General features: G+C 37.8%; 1 protein-coding gene across 4 annotated transcripts in view; it reads left to right on the top strand.

The window, feature by feature from the left end:
- Positions 1-4,216: 4,216 nt before the first annotated feature.
- The window catches only part of CCDC14 (coiled-coil domain containing 14), a 73,251-nt gene continuing 62,238 nt past the window's right edge, over positions 4,217-15,229 (top strand). For 3 of the 4 annotated variants that reach the window (XM_015130025.3, XM_077993783.1, XM_001106787.5), the window contains exons 1-5: positions 4,217-4,332; positions 8,646-8,701; positions 9,016-9,088; positions 9,328-9,397; positions 9,483-9,605. In XM_015130025.3, the coding sequence (XP_014985511.2) occupies positions 4,303-4,332; positions 8,646-8,701; positions 9,016-9,088; positions 9,328-9,397; positions 9,483-9,605 (352 nt within the window). In that variant the 5' untranslated portion in view covers positions 4,217-4,302. The remainder of the gene's footprint in view (positions 4,333-8,645; positions 8,702-9,015; positions 9,089-9,327; positions 9,398-9,482; positions 9,606-15,229) is intronic. The other variant, XM_015130024.3, reaches the window with a different exon arrangement.

The following is a 15,229-nucleotide window of genomic DNA, read 5'->3' on the forward strand; positions in this document are numbered from 1 at the left end:
AAGCAAAAACATTGGGCTCTTTCTTTCCTAAATTAAGCTATTTTGATTAAAGTGAAGACTGCAGATACATAAGCTTCAGTGGGAAATGCAAAGATTATGGCTCAATTCCATTTTCTCTATGCTCCATGCCCTTCCTCTCCTTGATGCTATTCCATCAGGGACCTACCATCCCTAGTTAACCAACCACTTCCAGGATCACCAGGGCCCTGCAACAGAAGGAGCTGGACACCCCAGTGTGGAAGGCTGGTTTTGAATTAGGTTAGAACAGGAATCTTAACCTGAAATCCTTGGAGAGGCTCCTGAATGCCTCTGATAACATTATATATAAAACTATGTTTCCAAAATGTGCTCTTTAGCATTTTTCTGAAGAAAAAATTATAAAGCGTTGAGCAACTTCTCAAATTTGTATAATATCTCAAAAGGCGAAGAACCTTTGGGTTCAAAATAGCCCCAGAGAGCACTAAATGGCTTGAGGAGAGGCAATAACACAGTCTCTCAGATCTTTCCAAGCAAAACTGAGCTCACACTCCCAACATGAGACTTTTTATCTACAGCCTCTTACTTTTTGAATCTTAGGTCCTGGCCATAAATCTGTGTTTTTAGTTTAGATCTTCATGTACTTTCAACTTTGGTCATTTCCTATAAACTGGAACATGGTCAAACCTGAACAGAGACTTTCACACTTCAGAGGTGAGCCAATTGGCAAAGTCATTGGTCCAATGTGCTGAATTATGAAAGACTGGATAGACAAGCAGAGCTGTGTATCCATGATACTAGAGGGACTAAACCTCCAGACCAAGCTCAAAGGGCTAGTCCTGGATAATCCTGAGCCTCAGACATTCAAGTAGCTGTCAGCCCCAATGCACCAAAGCAGTCCAAACAATGGTTGATTCATTGGTTTATTCAACAAATAATTAAGAAATTCCTACAAGTGCAAGGGATTGTGCTAGGCACTGGGGATACTGCTCTGAACAAGGTGAGGTCCCTGCTTTCATAGAGATTAAATTCTACTTAGGAAGACAGACATTACATAACTAAACACAAGTTACATTACATAACTAAACACAAGTTTATAATTGTGAGAAATGATGCTACTGCATAGTAGCATGGGGCACGAGCACACAGTTAGTTTGCAGGGGCAAGATAGAGAAGCTTTCTTGAGGAATTAATTTCAGAGCAAGTTCGGAAGCCACAGGCAACTCAGAAAGGTGTATTTGCAGCCCACACGTCTTTGCCACGCTCCAGACTCAACTATCTGGTAGCCAACTTGACATCTCTTCTTGGATGATTCCAAAGTACTCCCTAACTTAACATATCCAAAAATGACTTTTCTGGTTTGTATTTTTTTCATAAAAAAATGTTGGAGAGAAATGAGTTCATAAGCTTCCTTCCTAAATGCGGATCTCTCCCACCACCTGCCAAGATACAAAACCCAGAAACCAGGGTCAACAAATACCTCCCCACTGCCTTACTTTCCAACTCTATCACCAAGTGCTCTCCATTTTACCTCCTATGCATCTCTCAAATATGTCCTCTTCACCTTCCCTCACCACCACCTGCCTTAGGTCCCCTCATCCCCTCCCAGCTACCAATATATTTCATCTGGACTTCCTATCAATCTGGTCCTCACAGGAAACAGAAGACAATCTAGAGTTTTGAAGATAATTAAAAGGTTTACAGAATGGACAAGGAAAACAACAAGGGGGTTGAGGCACCCAGGGACTAGCAAACCATTATCACCCCTAAGACTGAAGGGACAAAGGGAAGGACATGTTTTATTAGAGTGTGAGAGGACTGGAGCTGCAGGGATTCCCCTGACGATGCAGAGGGCCAGTGCATCAGCCATATGGTGCTGAGATAGGAGGAATATCCTATTCTCTCCCTCTTCTATTGACTAAACAGAACCTGAAGCTGGAGGGCATGTCTGACTGATGTCAGTCCAAAGAGAGGGCAGAGAATGGATGCAGGAGGAGAGAACTTGTTTACACCCATACTTGCCTTTTCCCCAAGCAGCCTCTATGCTAGTGATTAGCAAACTTCTTCTGTAAAGGCCCAGACAGTAAATATTTTAGGTTTGGCAGGCTAGATGGTCTCTATCACAAATACTTAACTTTGGCAGTTGTAGCACAGATAATGTGTAAACACATTAGTGTGACTGTGTTCCAACAAAACTTTATAACACTGAGATGATTTTCAGGTAAGTTTTCACATCACAAAATATCATTCTTTTGACTTAAAAAAAAAAAAATACTTGGAAATGCAAAAACTGTTCTCAGGCTGTATCCAAGAATGGCAGACTGAATTTAGCCAGGGACTGTAGATTTCGGATTCCTGCTCTACACTACAGCCATGGGTCTTTGTAAAACCCCAGTCAGTTCACTGTGCCTCCTGCCTGAACTTTTACATATTCCTAATGGCCTTAGGATAATAAGCCAAATCATGTAGCCTATGAGGACTGCATAGTCTGGCCCTACATACATTTCCATCCACACTTCAGCAGCAAGAGCCTCCCTGGGTTTCTCTTTCTCAACATCATGCTGTCTCCACATCTTTAGAATCCTCTGCTCTCCACTCTCTATCTAGCTCATTTGCAGATCTCAGTTCACTGCAACATTATTTATAATAGCAAATAACAAAATGAAACAGGGGGTGGGGGCATAATATTCCCAACACTAGGGAAATGAATCATGGAACACCAGGCAGCCATTTTATAATCGTAGATTAATGAGAAACAATATTGATTAGATATTAAGAGAAAATACTCATGTTAAAGTAATACCTATTATTTCATATTGCTGTAATACATTTATACATATATACATAGGTGGAAAAAATCTTGAAGGGAATGCACCAAGCTGTTCAGAGTGATAACTCATGGGCAATGAGGTTATGGGTTATTTTTCCTTTCTGCTGATCTCTATTTTCTAAAATAAATATGTATCAAGAAAAATCAAGATGAATTTTAAAAAATCAACTTAACTAAAAAAAAATCCTGAATTTCAGGTGAATATGTTAGAAAGTTATGAAGTTATGAGAGGGCTGGGGAAGGAAAGGAGAAGTTTTCACAGTTTGATCTAATTCAAAACTAAATCTGTGAAATACTCGTTTCCTAAAATCACTCAGGATAAGTGTGTGATATATTGGTGGACATATTTTAGTTCCTGGGCTTTGACATTAATGGTAACAGACATTTAAAGGGTAGCTCTTTTCTCCATTAAAAAGCAATGAGGGTGGGCGTGGTGGCTAACCACTGTAATTCCAGCACTTTGGGACGCCAAGGCGGGCAGATCACCTGAGGTCAAGGGTTCGAGACCAGCCTAGCCAACATGGCAAAACCCTTTCTCTACTAAAAATACAAAAATTAGCCGCGTGTGGTGGCTTGCACCTGTAATACCAGCTACTAGGGACGCTGAGGCAGGAGAATCGCTGGAACCCAGGAGGCAGAGATTGCAGTGAACTGAGATTGTGCCACTGCCCTCCTGTCTGGGTGACAGTTGAAACGGAATAAACTGAGTTATCTCTCTTCAATTTGATTTAAATCATTAACCCAAACCCAATGCCTTAAAAACCAATGACTAAAATCTTCATTAAACTGAGTGCACATGCCAATATTAAGAATGCTGTGTCATTCTTCATCAAAAGTAATTACCTCAACACAAGAGGAGACAAGTACGCATGCAAGTAAACCCCAAACCCCAACTAACGAACATCTGAGATCAGTGGCCACAGGGAATAACTCTGAAATTGTCATCACACTCAGGCAAAGATAACAACCCGGCGGTCTTATTTTTATAGAATATCAAGAACGAAATCATCCAAAAGGCACACGATGCCAAAATAAAAATAAAGAGCGAAAACCCAAAAAGTCGCGCGCAATTCCTTCTGAAACCTATCCGCCTCCTACCCCTGACCCTTCCTCTGGTGCTGGCGGGTTCTCGTCCCTGTTTCCCCCACCGCTAGCCCTGGAACCGCATCGCTTAACTCTTTTCTTGGCGGCCCCGCCCCGGCCAGGCCTAGGCCCCGCCCCATTCGCCATCTATTGGCTTTTTCTACCCTCTGCCGGTGGGTGACGAGCCTGGAAGCCGGCGGGATCTATTGCGCACGCCCAAGGAGCTGGGCCTGGAGCAGGAGAAAGGGAGTGGAGGCGGGTCGCAGACTATGAAGCGCGGCGTTCGGCGGGATCCTTTCCGGAAGCGGAAGCTTGGCGGGCGGGCCAAGAAGGTCCGGGAGCCCACGGCGGTTAATTCTTTTTACCGTGAGGCTTCACTTGTTTCGGTCTGGGCTTCTCTGAGGCTGCGAGAGATGGTCAGGTCCGGATCTCGACCGGGCCAGGTGAGGGCTGAGGACCTGAGGAGTCCACTGTGGGGATGGCTCGAGGGACAGGGGGGTTTTCGGGCCAGGGACTTGTAAAACTATGCTCGAAAAGAGACAAAGACAATGAGGCGACATTAAAGTGCTGGGACAGAGGTGCAGGGAACACCTAATTTTCCCGTCGTAACACAGCCGCTCGGTCTCGATGTGTTTCTGTTTAAATTATCGTAGCCCGCCGGCTTTGGGGTAAGACCGGGGTTCGAGTCCCAGCCTTCGCCGCTGGCTCGAGTGACTTAAGCTTTCCTAGCTTCGGTCACCTGCAGTTTGAAAGTCTACTAGTTTTTACTTATCAGAACTTTATATTCTTTAGTTGCAAAATAGGCAGAAATAAGCATAAAATCCTGTCTCAAAGAATTGAGAAGGTTAAATCAGAGAACCCGGTAAAAACATCGATCACACAGTTGGTAGACATACAACAACATTTAGTTCCCTTAAAAACTCGTAGTTTGCCACCATCTTGATAAACAGCAGCTAACATTTAGATAGGACTTATGTGGTAGATACTACTCTAAGTTATGTATTACATAAAATAACTCATTTCATAGTCACAATATCCTTATGAGGTAAGTACTATTATCCCTATTTTATATATGAGGAAATCGAGGGCCGGAGGGTTCAAATAACTTAGCAGTTACACAGCTGTGGAAACAAGAATCAGACTCACAAAGCTGATGCCAGAGTCCATTCTTCTTTTAAACATTTTACTTAGTAGATGTATGACTTTGAACAAACTTTTCTGAAGTTTAGGTTCCCACCTCACAGAAATAATGATAACTCACAGGGTATGGATAAAGTGGAAATGAAAGACCTTAGCGCACTCTAAGTCATTCTACAAAGGCAGTTTTATCTTGTACTTGTTGGTAGGAGATATGACTACTAAGAAATGCTTGTATGTTTCTCAAATAGCAAAATTAAAAGTTTAGTGATAATAACCCAGTAGAAGTAAGTGTAAAATAAAGCAAACTGATTCTCCTGTATTGTGATTAGGACACTCCTTTTGGAGAGCAGCTTTGCAGTTTGTATCAAGGGTTATTAAATTACTAATAACCTTTCACCAAATAATTTTCCTTTTAATCCTAAATATGAAACGGCTGTTTTCAATAAATAGGCTTATTCCAGGTTTGTTTTCTTGATTGTGAAAAATAGGAAGCAAACCAAGACCATATTATATTCTTTCCACTGAAGGAAATATTATACAACCATTAAAAATTTCTGAATATGAAAAAGATTTAAAAGTAGAAAACACAGGATTTAAAATTGCAAATATCTAGTTATTATGACTAAGTAAAAAATGCATATAAAAAAAGATTGGAAGCCCCGGTAGCAAAGAACACGTCTAGTACCTAGATCTTGGTTTCCAAGTACCACTGTCCACCAAGGAGTCCTGGCTTTTTGGAGAAATGACCAACTCCAGGGCTGAGCCGGGGAATTATAAGAAGAACTTGGATACATCAAACTGAAAAGCTTCTGCACAGTACAGGAAATGATTAATGGAGAGAAAAGGCAGTCTACAGAATGGGAGAAAATATTTCCAAGCCATGTGTCTGATAAATAATCCAAAATACATATAAGGAATTTCTATAACTCAAAAGCAGAACAACACATAACCTGGTTAAAAAATGAAAAAAGGATTTGAATAGACATTTCTCCAAAGAAGATGTGCAGATGGCCAACAGGTATATGAAAAGATGCTCAACGTCACTAATCATGAAGGAAATGCAAATTAAAACCACAATGAGCTATCACCTAACACCTGTTAGGATGACTTATTAAAAAAACAGAAACAAGTATTGGCAAGGATTTGGAAGAATTGGAACACTTGTACACTGTCAATGGGAATGTAAAATGCTATAGCCACTTTGGAAAACAATATGGAGATTCCTCACCAAATTAAAAATAGAACTATATCACCCAGCAATTCTACTTCTGGGAATTTATCCAAAAGAATTGAAATCAGGATATAGAAGAGATATTTGCACTCTCGTGTTCATTGCAGCACTATTCACAATAGCCAAAATGTGGGAACAACCCAAAAGTCTATCTACAGATGAATAGATAAAGAAAATATGGTATATACATGCAATGGACTATTATTCAGCCTTTAAAAAGAAGGAACTAACTGTCATATGCACCAACAGAGACGAACCTTGAAGACATTATGCTAAGTGAAATAAGCTAGTCACAGAAGGACAAATATTGCATTATTTTACTTATATAAAGTATCTAAAATAGTTAAAACTCATAGAAACAGAATGTGAGCGTGGATTGGGCATGAACCAGAGGGATTTTTGTTTTTTGTTTTGTTTTTTTTTGTAAAGAGCAGTATTGGGATAATTGGCAACTTGCGAATAAGGTCTGAACATTAGATCAAAGTTCTGTATCCATGTTAATTTCCTGGTTTTGATAATTATACTATGGTTATATTAGAGAATGACCTTGTTTTTAGGAAATATTTAGGAGTAAAGGAGTATTGTATCTGCAACTTAACTCTAATGGTTCAGGCAGAAAGTAATGCTGTGTATATATATATTGAGAGAGAATATGGAAAACGTCCAGGGTCACAGAATCTGAAACATATATAGGGCTTCTTTGTACTATTATTTCATAATAGAAACTACAAAAAAAAAATGAAAGGAATTGTTCCAATATGATAGTTACTGTTTCAAGGTGCTTTTATCATGGGTAATTTTCTTTAGTAGATTTTCTATAATATAGCCTTGTGTATATTTTTTGGAGAAACACCATATATAACCTTACGTTATGCCAGACATGTACCTCAGACAGTGTACTTAAAAAAACATTTTTTTTTGAAAGAATAATTGTGGTAGTTGTTTTTGGACTCAATCCAGGGTACAGTATTACAGTGTCATGGCTTGGATTTGTTATTATGATTCCAGCCAGGACATCGACATAGATATACCAAAGGGAAAGACCCTGAGAGTGTGACACAGAGACCAGTGGAGTGATGTTCTCACTGCTGGCTTCATGACCCTCCATCATATTCCAAGTTATCTCAAGAAGTATAATTCTTACCAACCCAGTTTTTTAAAAAGGTATTCTCAGTGACATTCTTAGAAGGATGGAACGCATATTCAAGCATGTAATAGAATGCCATGTAACTCCAGAAAGTTTGGTAGTTACTGCTCAAAGCTGTCTGGAGATGAAATATGTAAATATGTCAAGATAAATTGTAAATGAAACTGCCAACAGTGACTACATCTGGAGGGTGGAACGAGGAGGGAGTCAGGGACTTTCTTGTGTCTATTTAAAATTATTTTGAATAGAGATTATATTTATCTGATATAAAGTTATTAAGATATAAAATAGTATACCATGGAAAGTGTCCCTTCTCACTGTGTCCCCCAGATACTCAGTTTCCCTCCCCGGAGGCATCCATGATTAACTGTTTCTGGCATAACTCCCAAGATACCGGATGCATGTAAAAGCAAATGCTTATTTTTTTCCTCTTTTTCTACACAAAATGTTGTCCATTATGTCACTTTTAAAACAAAAAAATTTAAGAAAACAACAGTGGTATATGAATTTAAAAAGTAAGATTAAGACAATGAGATGTAGATAGAAAGGGCAGAATTCTTGCTGGTCTAATCAGGCATTCCAAAGAATGTACATAAAAGGAAGCAGAGTTAAAAACTCTGTTCTGTATCTTGAATTAACTTATATGTTTCAAAGAATTTGGGAATATAGAACATATTTTGGGATTAGTATAGTCTGAACTTAGTGTAGTAGTTAATTCCGGTTTAAAATAATATCTCAATTTCCTTTTTACCTTAAACAGACTTAAGGAACAAATATATGTGTTGTTTGCTTGACATTTTACATAAAAGAAATTTAATATATGAATTGAATTGTACTTGTGGATTTTTAGGATAGATCACATTAATTAAAACAGTGAATAATATGGTACATACAATGGAATATTATTTGACCTCAAAAAGGAAGAAAAATTTTGACACGTGCTACAATATAGATGAAGCTTGAAGACATTATGCTAAGGGAAATAAGCCAGTCACAAAAGGACAAATATTGTATTATTCCAGTTATATAAAGTTTCTAGAGTAGTCAAATTCATAGAAGCTAGGTTGGTAGTTGTTAGGGTCAGGGGGAAGAGGGGATGGCAAGGTATTGTTTGATGGGTACAGAGTTTCAGTTTGAGAAGATGAATAAAAGAAAAAAATGACATTAAATTTTGTCAAGATAGCATATTGAAAATATAACAGAAAAATGTTTATCTGCTATAATATATTATGTCATAGGTGTTATCTTCAGGAAGGCACACTGGACCTGCTAAATTAACAAATGGAAAGAAAGCGTAAGTACTTATGAAGACGTTTACAACTTCAGATTTCAAGATGTTTTTCAGGTCTTTGGGCTGGATGACATGTTGTCTACCCCAGAAAATTAGGTAGGCCTCTACTGTCACAAGCTCTGGGGAACAACTTTTTATATCTACCCATGTTAATCATTTTAGTATTTAACAGTCTTTCTAATCTTCAAAATGTGTTTATAAATTCATCTTGTACATGGTTGGACAAGCTTTCTTGTCTTTGCTGGAAAGAAGATGACTGCTTACTAATGTATTTTGGGGAAAATATTTGTAAAAATATTAATGAGCTTGTTTTCCAGGACCTATTTAAGAAAAATATCACGTTTTAATGCAGATTCTGGCTATTCCATCCATTCTGATTCAGAAAGTCAGGTAAGATTGAATAGATACAATACACACTATTTTAATTAGTTTTCAGATAGTAGCTAAAAAGTAGGAATAAAATGCAAAGTATTAATTGCTGTAAGGAAGTATGAAGTCTGTTGCTTTAAAGCATCTTTTCTACCAATAATAAATTGTAAATAAACAAATTTTAAAACTACATAATATATATTTTTTCCTACACTAACAGTTATATACAAATGTATTCTAAATGACTTTATTCCTTACAGGCGGAAACTGTACACGGGCTTGATGGTTGTGCTTCTTTGCTGAGGGACATTTTGAGAAATGAAGATTCAGGTTTATTTTTTAAAATTCTTTGCTGAACACCTTATCTCAATTAAGTCATTATTTTGATGTTAACACATTTTTGTTTTATTAATAGGTTCAGAAACAGCATATTTAGAAAACAGATCTAATTCTAGACCTTTAGAAAGCAAAAGATATGGATCAAAAAAGAAAAGACGTGAAAAACAGACTATTCCTTTGGTAGTCCAGAAAGAAACATGTAAGCCTTTTTTCTCTTAGTTATTTGAAGATAATCCTTAACTGTGGGTATTTTGATTAATTATCAGGATTATGCAGTTGACTTTCATTTTAATAATCAGTATTGGTTAGGTTTATGTGTGCTTATGCCTTTCTGTATTCAGCTTCTAATCACTGAGTAGTCCACTTTGCTTGCTATCATCTTCTCAAGAAGAAAAGTAGAAAAAGAGACTGTCTGAGTTTTGTAGGAGAAAAAGTTCAAACTCAGAATGACATTTGCGAAGTATATAGAGTTATCTTAATTTTCCCTGCCACTTGTTTCCATAGATAATCATAAATTGGTTGTATTTCAGGTATATACTTCTAGTAGTTGCTTTAAGATTATTATATTTATATGTGTGTGTGTGTATGTGTGTGTGTGTATATATATATATATATATGTCCTAAGTTAGTCAAGCCGAACTTGTCAAGCTTCACAGTTAGGATACATGGTACATAAGGAGGTAAAATTGGATCAATAAGGAAAGAGAGCCTGCTGCTGATTGATGGTGAATATAGCCAAGGGTACTTTACATCCTCACAGCTAACTTTTCCTAGTTTAGAACAAGAAAGTTTTGGTTATGTTGTCCCTTGGAGGCCTAGAGAACAAGATAGCCCATAATGAAGATGAAAAAGTCCACAATGGGAATTCAGATGGACGAGAATTAGACTAGCCAGTTCTATAGTTCAGGTGGGCCAGAAATGTCAGCACTGTAGGGCATGCTTAGATTCAGCTTGGCCAAGGAATGAAGTTTAGAAAGTCTTATAAGGCAGTATCCCTATATATTAAGAGATCAGGATTTAGGCAAGGAGGCTGAGAAAGTGTCAGTAGAGCATTCGTGGGACTAGAGGTTGATGTTTCAGATAGTCCCAAGGTAGAGAACTAAGGCAGGGGAAACGTAACTCATCTTGGAAGCCAGTAACAATAGCCTTATATTATGACCTGTACTATTCAAGATGGTAGCCACTGGCCACATGTGGCTATTCAGCACTTGAAATATGACTAGTACGACCAAGGAATTGAATGTTTAATGTTATTTAATTTAAATTAATTTACAATTAAATTTGAAAACTGTAATTGATCCAGTTATTATAAAACTTTTAAGTATGTTTGGAATAACTTGGGCATGTGAACCTACCTTTTCAAGTGTAAATTTTATTAAATCTGAATATAGACCAAGTATTTCTGATGAGAATTTAGCATCTAGATTGTGCTTTATGTAAAATATATGCTAGATTTAGAAGATTTAATACAAAATTTCAGTTATTATACATATTATATATATAATAATTCGGTTATTATGTTAATATTTTGGATATATTGATTTAAATAAATATGAAAAGTAATTTTACCTATTTATGTAGTTACTGGAAATTTTTTTTTTTTGTATTTTGGTTCTATTCTTTTATTCTATCAATCAGTCAATCAATCATCTATCTTTTTTTTCCCTTTTCTTCTGTAATTTTTTTTATTATTATTATTATACTTTAAGTTCTAGGGTACATGTGCATAACGTGCAGGTTTGTTACATATGTATACTTGTGCCATGTTGGTGTGCTGCACCCATCAAGTCGTCATTTACATCAGGTATAACTCCCAGTGCAGTGCCTCCCCCCTCCCCCCTCCCCATGATAGGCCCCAGTGTGTGATGTTCCCCTTCCCAAGTCCAAATGATCTCATTGTTCAGTTCCCACCTATGAGTGAGAGCATGCGGTGTTTGGTTTTCTGTTCTTGCGATAGTTTGCTGAGAATGATGGTTTCCAGCTGCATCCATGTCCCTACAAAGGACACAAACTCGTCCTTTTTTATGGCTGCATAGTATTCCATGGTGTATATGTGCCACATTTTCTTAATCCAGTCTGTCACTGATGGACATTTGGGTTGATTCCAAGTCTTTGCTATTGTGAATAGTGCCGCAGTAAACATTCGTGTGCATGTGTCTTTATAGCAGCATGATTTATAATCCTTTGGGTATATACCCAGTAATGGGATGGCTGGGTCATATGGTACTTCTACTTCTAGATCCTTGAGGAATCGCCATCCTGTTTTCCACAGTGGTTGAACTAGTTTACAATCCCACCAACAGTGTAAAAGTGTTCCTATTTCTCCACATCCTCTCCAGCACCTGTTGTTTCCTGACTTTTTAATGATTGCCATTCTAACTGGTGTGAGATGGTATCTCATTGTGGTTTTGATTTGCATTTCTCTGATGGCCAGTGATGATGAGCATTTTTTCATGTGTCTATTGGCTGTATGAATGTCTTCTTTTGAGAAATGTCTGTTCATATCCTTTGCCCACTTTTTGATGGGGTTGTTTGTTTTTTTCTTGTAAATTTGTTTGAGTTCTTTGTAGGTTCTGGATATTAGCCCTTTGTCAGATGAGTAGATTGCAAAAATTTTCTCCCACTCTGTAGGTTGCCTGTTCACTCTGATGGTAGTTTCTTTTGCTGTGCAGAAGCTCTTCAGTTTAATTAGATCCCATTTGTCAATTTTGGCTTTTGTTGCTGTTGCTTTTGGTGTTTTAGACATGAAGTCCTTGCCCATGCCTATGTCCTGAATGGTATTACCTAGGTTTTCTTCTAGGGTTTTTATGGTTTTAGGTCTAACATTTAAGTCTCTAATCCATCTTAAATTAATTTTCGTATAAGGAGTAAGGAAAGGATCCAGTTTCAGCTTTGTACTTAATGGCTAGCCAGTTTTCCCAGCACCATTTATTAAATAGGGAATCCTTTCCCTATTTCTTGTTTTTCTCAGGTTTGTCAAAGATCAGATGGCTGTAGATGTGTGGTATTATTTCTGAGGACTCTGTTCTGTTCCATTGGTCTAGATCTCTGTTTTGGTACCAGTACCATGCTGTTTTGGTTACTGTAGCCTTGTAGTATAGTTTGAAGTCAGGTAGCATATGCCTCCAGCTTTGTTCTTTTGACTTAGGATTGTCTTGGCAATACGGGCTCTTTTTTGGTTCCATTTGAACTTTAAAGCAGTTTTTTCCAATTCTGTGAAGAAACTCATTGGTAGCTTGATGGGGATGGCATTGAATCTCTAAATTACCTTGGGCAGTATGGCCATTTTCACGATATTGATTCTTCCTATCCATGAGCATGGTATGTTCTTCCATTTGTTTGTGTCCTCTTTTATTTCACTGAGCAGTGGTTTGTAGTTCTCTTTGAAGAGGTCCTTTACATCCCTTGTAAGTTGGATTTCTAGGTATTTTATTCTCTTTGAAGCAATTGTGAATGGAAGTTCATTCATGATTTGGGTCTCTGTTTGTCTGTTGCTGATGTATAAGAATGCTTGTGATTTTTGCACATTACTTTTGTATCCTGAGACTTTGCTGAAGTTGCTTATCAGCTTAAGGAGATTTTGGGCTGAGATGATGGGGTTTTCTAAATATAGAATCATGTCATCTGCAAACAGGGACAATTTGACTTCTTCTTTTCCTAACTGAATACCCTTGATTTCTTTCTCTTGCCTGATTGCCCTAGCCAGAACTTCCAACACTGTGTTGAATAGGAGTGGTGAGAGAGGGCATCCCTGTCTTGTGCCAGTTTTCAAAGGGAATTTTTCCAGTTTTTGCCCATTCAGTATGATATTGGCTGTGGGTTTGTCATAAATAGCTCTTACGATTTTGAGATACGTTCCATCAATACCGAATTCATTGAGCATTTTTAGCATGAAGGGCTGTTGAATTTTGTCAAAGGCCTTTTCTGCATCTATTGAGATAATCATGTGGTTTTTGTCTTTGGTTCTGTTTATATGCTGGATTACATTTATTGATTTGCATATGTTGAACCAGCCTTGCATCCCAGGGGTGAAGCCCCCTTGATCATGGTGGATAAGCTTTTTGATGTGCTGCTGGATCCGGTTTGCCAGTATTTTATTGAGGATTTTTGCATCGATGTTCATCAGGGATATTGGTCTAAAATTTTCTTTTTTTGTTGTGTCTCTGCCAGGCTTTGGTATCAGGATGATGTTGGCCTCATAAAATGAGTTAGGGAGGATTCCCTCTTTTTCTGTTGATTGGAATAATTTCAGAAGGAATGGCACCAGCTCCTCCTTGTACCTCTGGTAGAATTCAACTGTGAATCCATCTGGTCCTGGACTTTTTTTGGTTGGTAGGCTATTAATTATTGCCTCAATTTCAGAGCCTGCTATTGGTCTATTCAGGGATTCAGCTTCTTCCTGGTTTAGTCTTGGGAGAGTGTAAGTGTCCAGGAAATTATCCATTTCTTCTAGATTTTCTAGTTTATTTGCGTAGAGGTGTTTATAGTATTCTCTGATGGTAGTTTGTATTTCTGTGGGGTCAGTGGTGATATCCTCTTTATCATTTTTTATTGCGTCTATTTGATTCTTCTCTCTTTTCTTCTTTATTAGTCTTGCTAGCAGTCTATCAATTTTGTTGATCTTTTCAAAAAACTAACTCCTGGATTCATTGATTTTTTGGAGGGTTTTTTGTGTCTCTATCTCCTTCAGTTCTGCTCTGATCTTAGTTATTTCTTGCCTTCTGCTAGCTTTTGAATGTGTTTGCTCTTGCTTCTCTAGTTCTTTTAATTGTGATGTTACAGTGTCAATTTTAGATCTTTCCAGCTGTCTCTTGTGGGCATTTAGCGCTATAAATTTCCCTCTACACACTGCTTATGTGTCCCAGAGATTCTGGTATGTTGTATCTTTGTTCTCATTGGTTTCAAAGAACATCTTTATTTCTGCCTTCATTTCGTTATGTACCCAGTAGTCATTCAGGAGCAGGTTATTCAGTTTCCATGTAGTTGAGCGGTTTTCATTGAGTTTCTTAGTCCTGAGTTCTAGTTTGATTGCACTGTGGTCTGAGAGACAGTTTGTTATAATTTCTGTTCTTGTACATTTGCTGAGGAGTGCTTTACTTCCAATTATGTGGTCAATTTTGGAATAAGTGTGATGTGGTGCTGAGAAGAATGTATATTCTGTTGATTTGGGGTGGAGAGTTCTGTAGATGTCTATTAGGTCCGCTTGCTGCAGAGATGAGTTCAATTCCTGGATATCCTTGTTAACTTTCTGTCTCGTTGATCTGTCTAATGTTGACAGTGGGGTGTTGAAATCTCCCATTATTATTGTATGGGAGTCTAAGTCTCTTTGTAAGTCTCTAAGGACTTGCTTTATGAATCTGGGTGCTCCTGTGTTGGGTGCATATATATTTAGGATCATTAGCTCTTCCTGTTGAATTGATCCCTTTACCATTATGTAATGGCCTTCTTTGTCTCTTTTGATCTTTGATGGTTTAAAGTCTGTTTTATCAGAGACTAGTATTGCAACCCCTGCTTTTTTTTGTTCTCCATTTGCTTGGTAGATCTTCCTCCATCCCTTTATTTTGAGCCTATGTATGTCTCTGCATGTGAGATGGGTCTCCTGAATACAGCAGACTGATGGGTCTTGACTCTTTATCCAGTTTGCCAGTCTATGTCTTTTAATTGGACCATTTAGCCCATTTACAATTAAGGTTAATATTGTTATGTGTGAACTTGATCCTGCCATTATATTAACTGGTTATTTTGCTCGTTAGTTGATGCAGTTTCTTCCTAGCCTTGATGGTCTTTACATTTTGGCATGTTTTTGCAATGGCTGGTACCAGT

This window comes from Macaca mulatta, chromosome 2 (genome assembly GCF_049350105.2).
Source record: "Macaca mulatta isolate MMU2019108-1 chromosome 2, T2T-MMU8v2.0, whole genome shotgun sequence".
Classification (NCBI taxonomy): Eukaryota; Metazoa; Chordata; class Mammalia; order Primates; family Cercopithecidae; genus Macaca; species Macaca mulatta.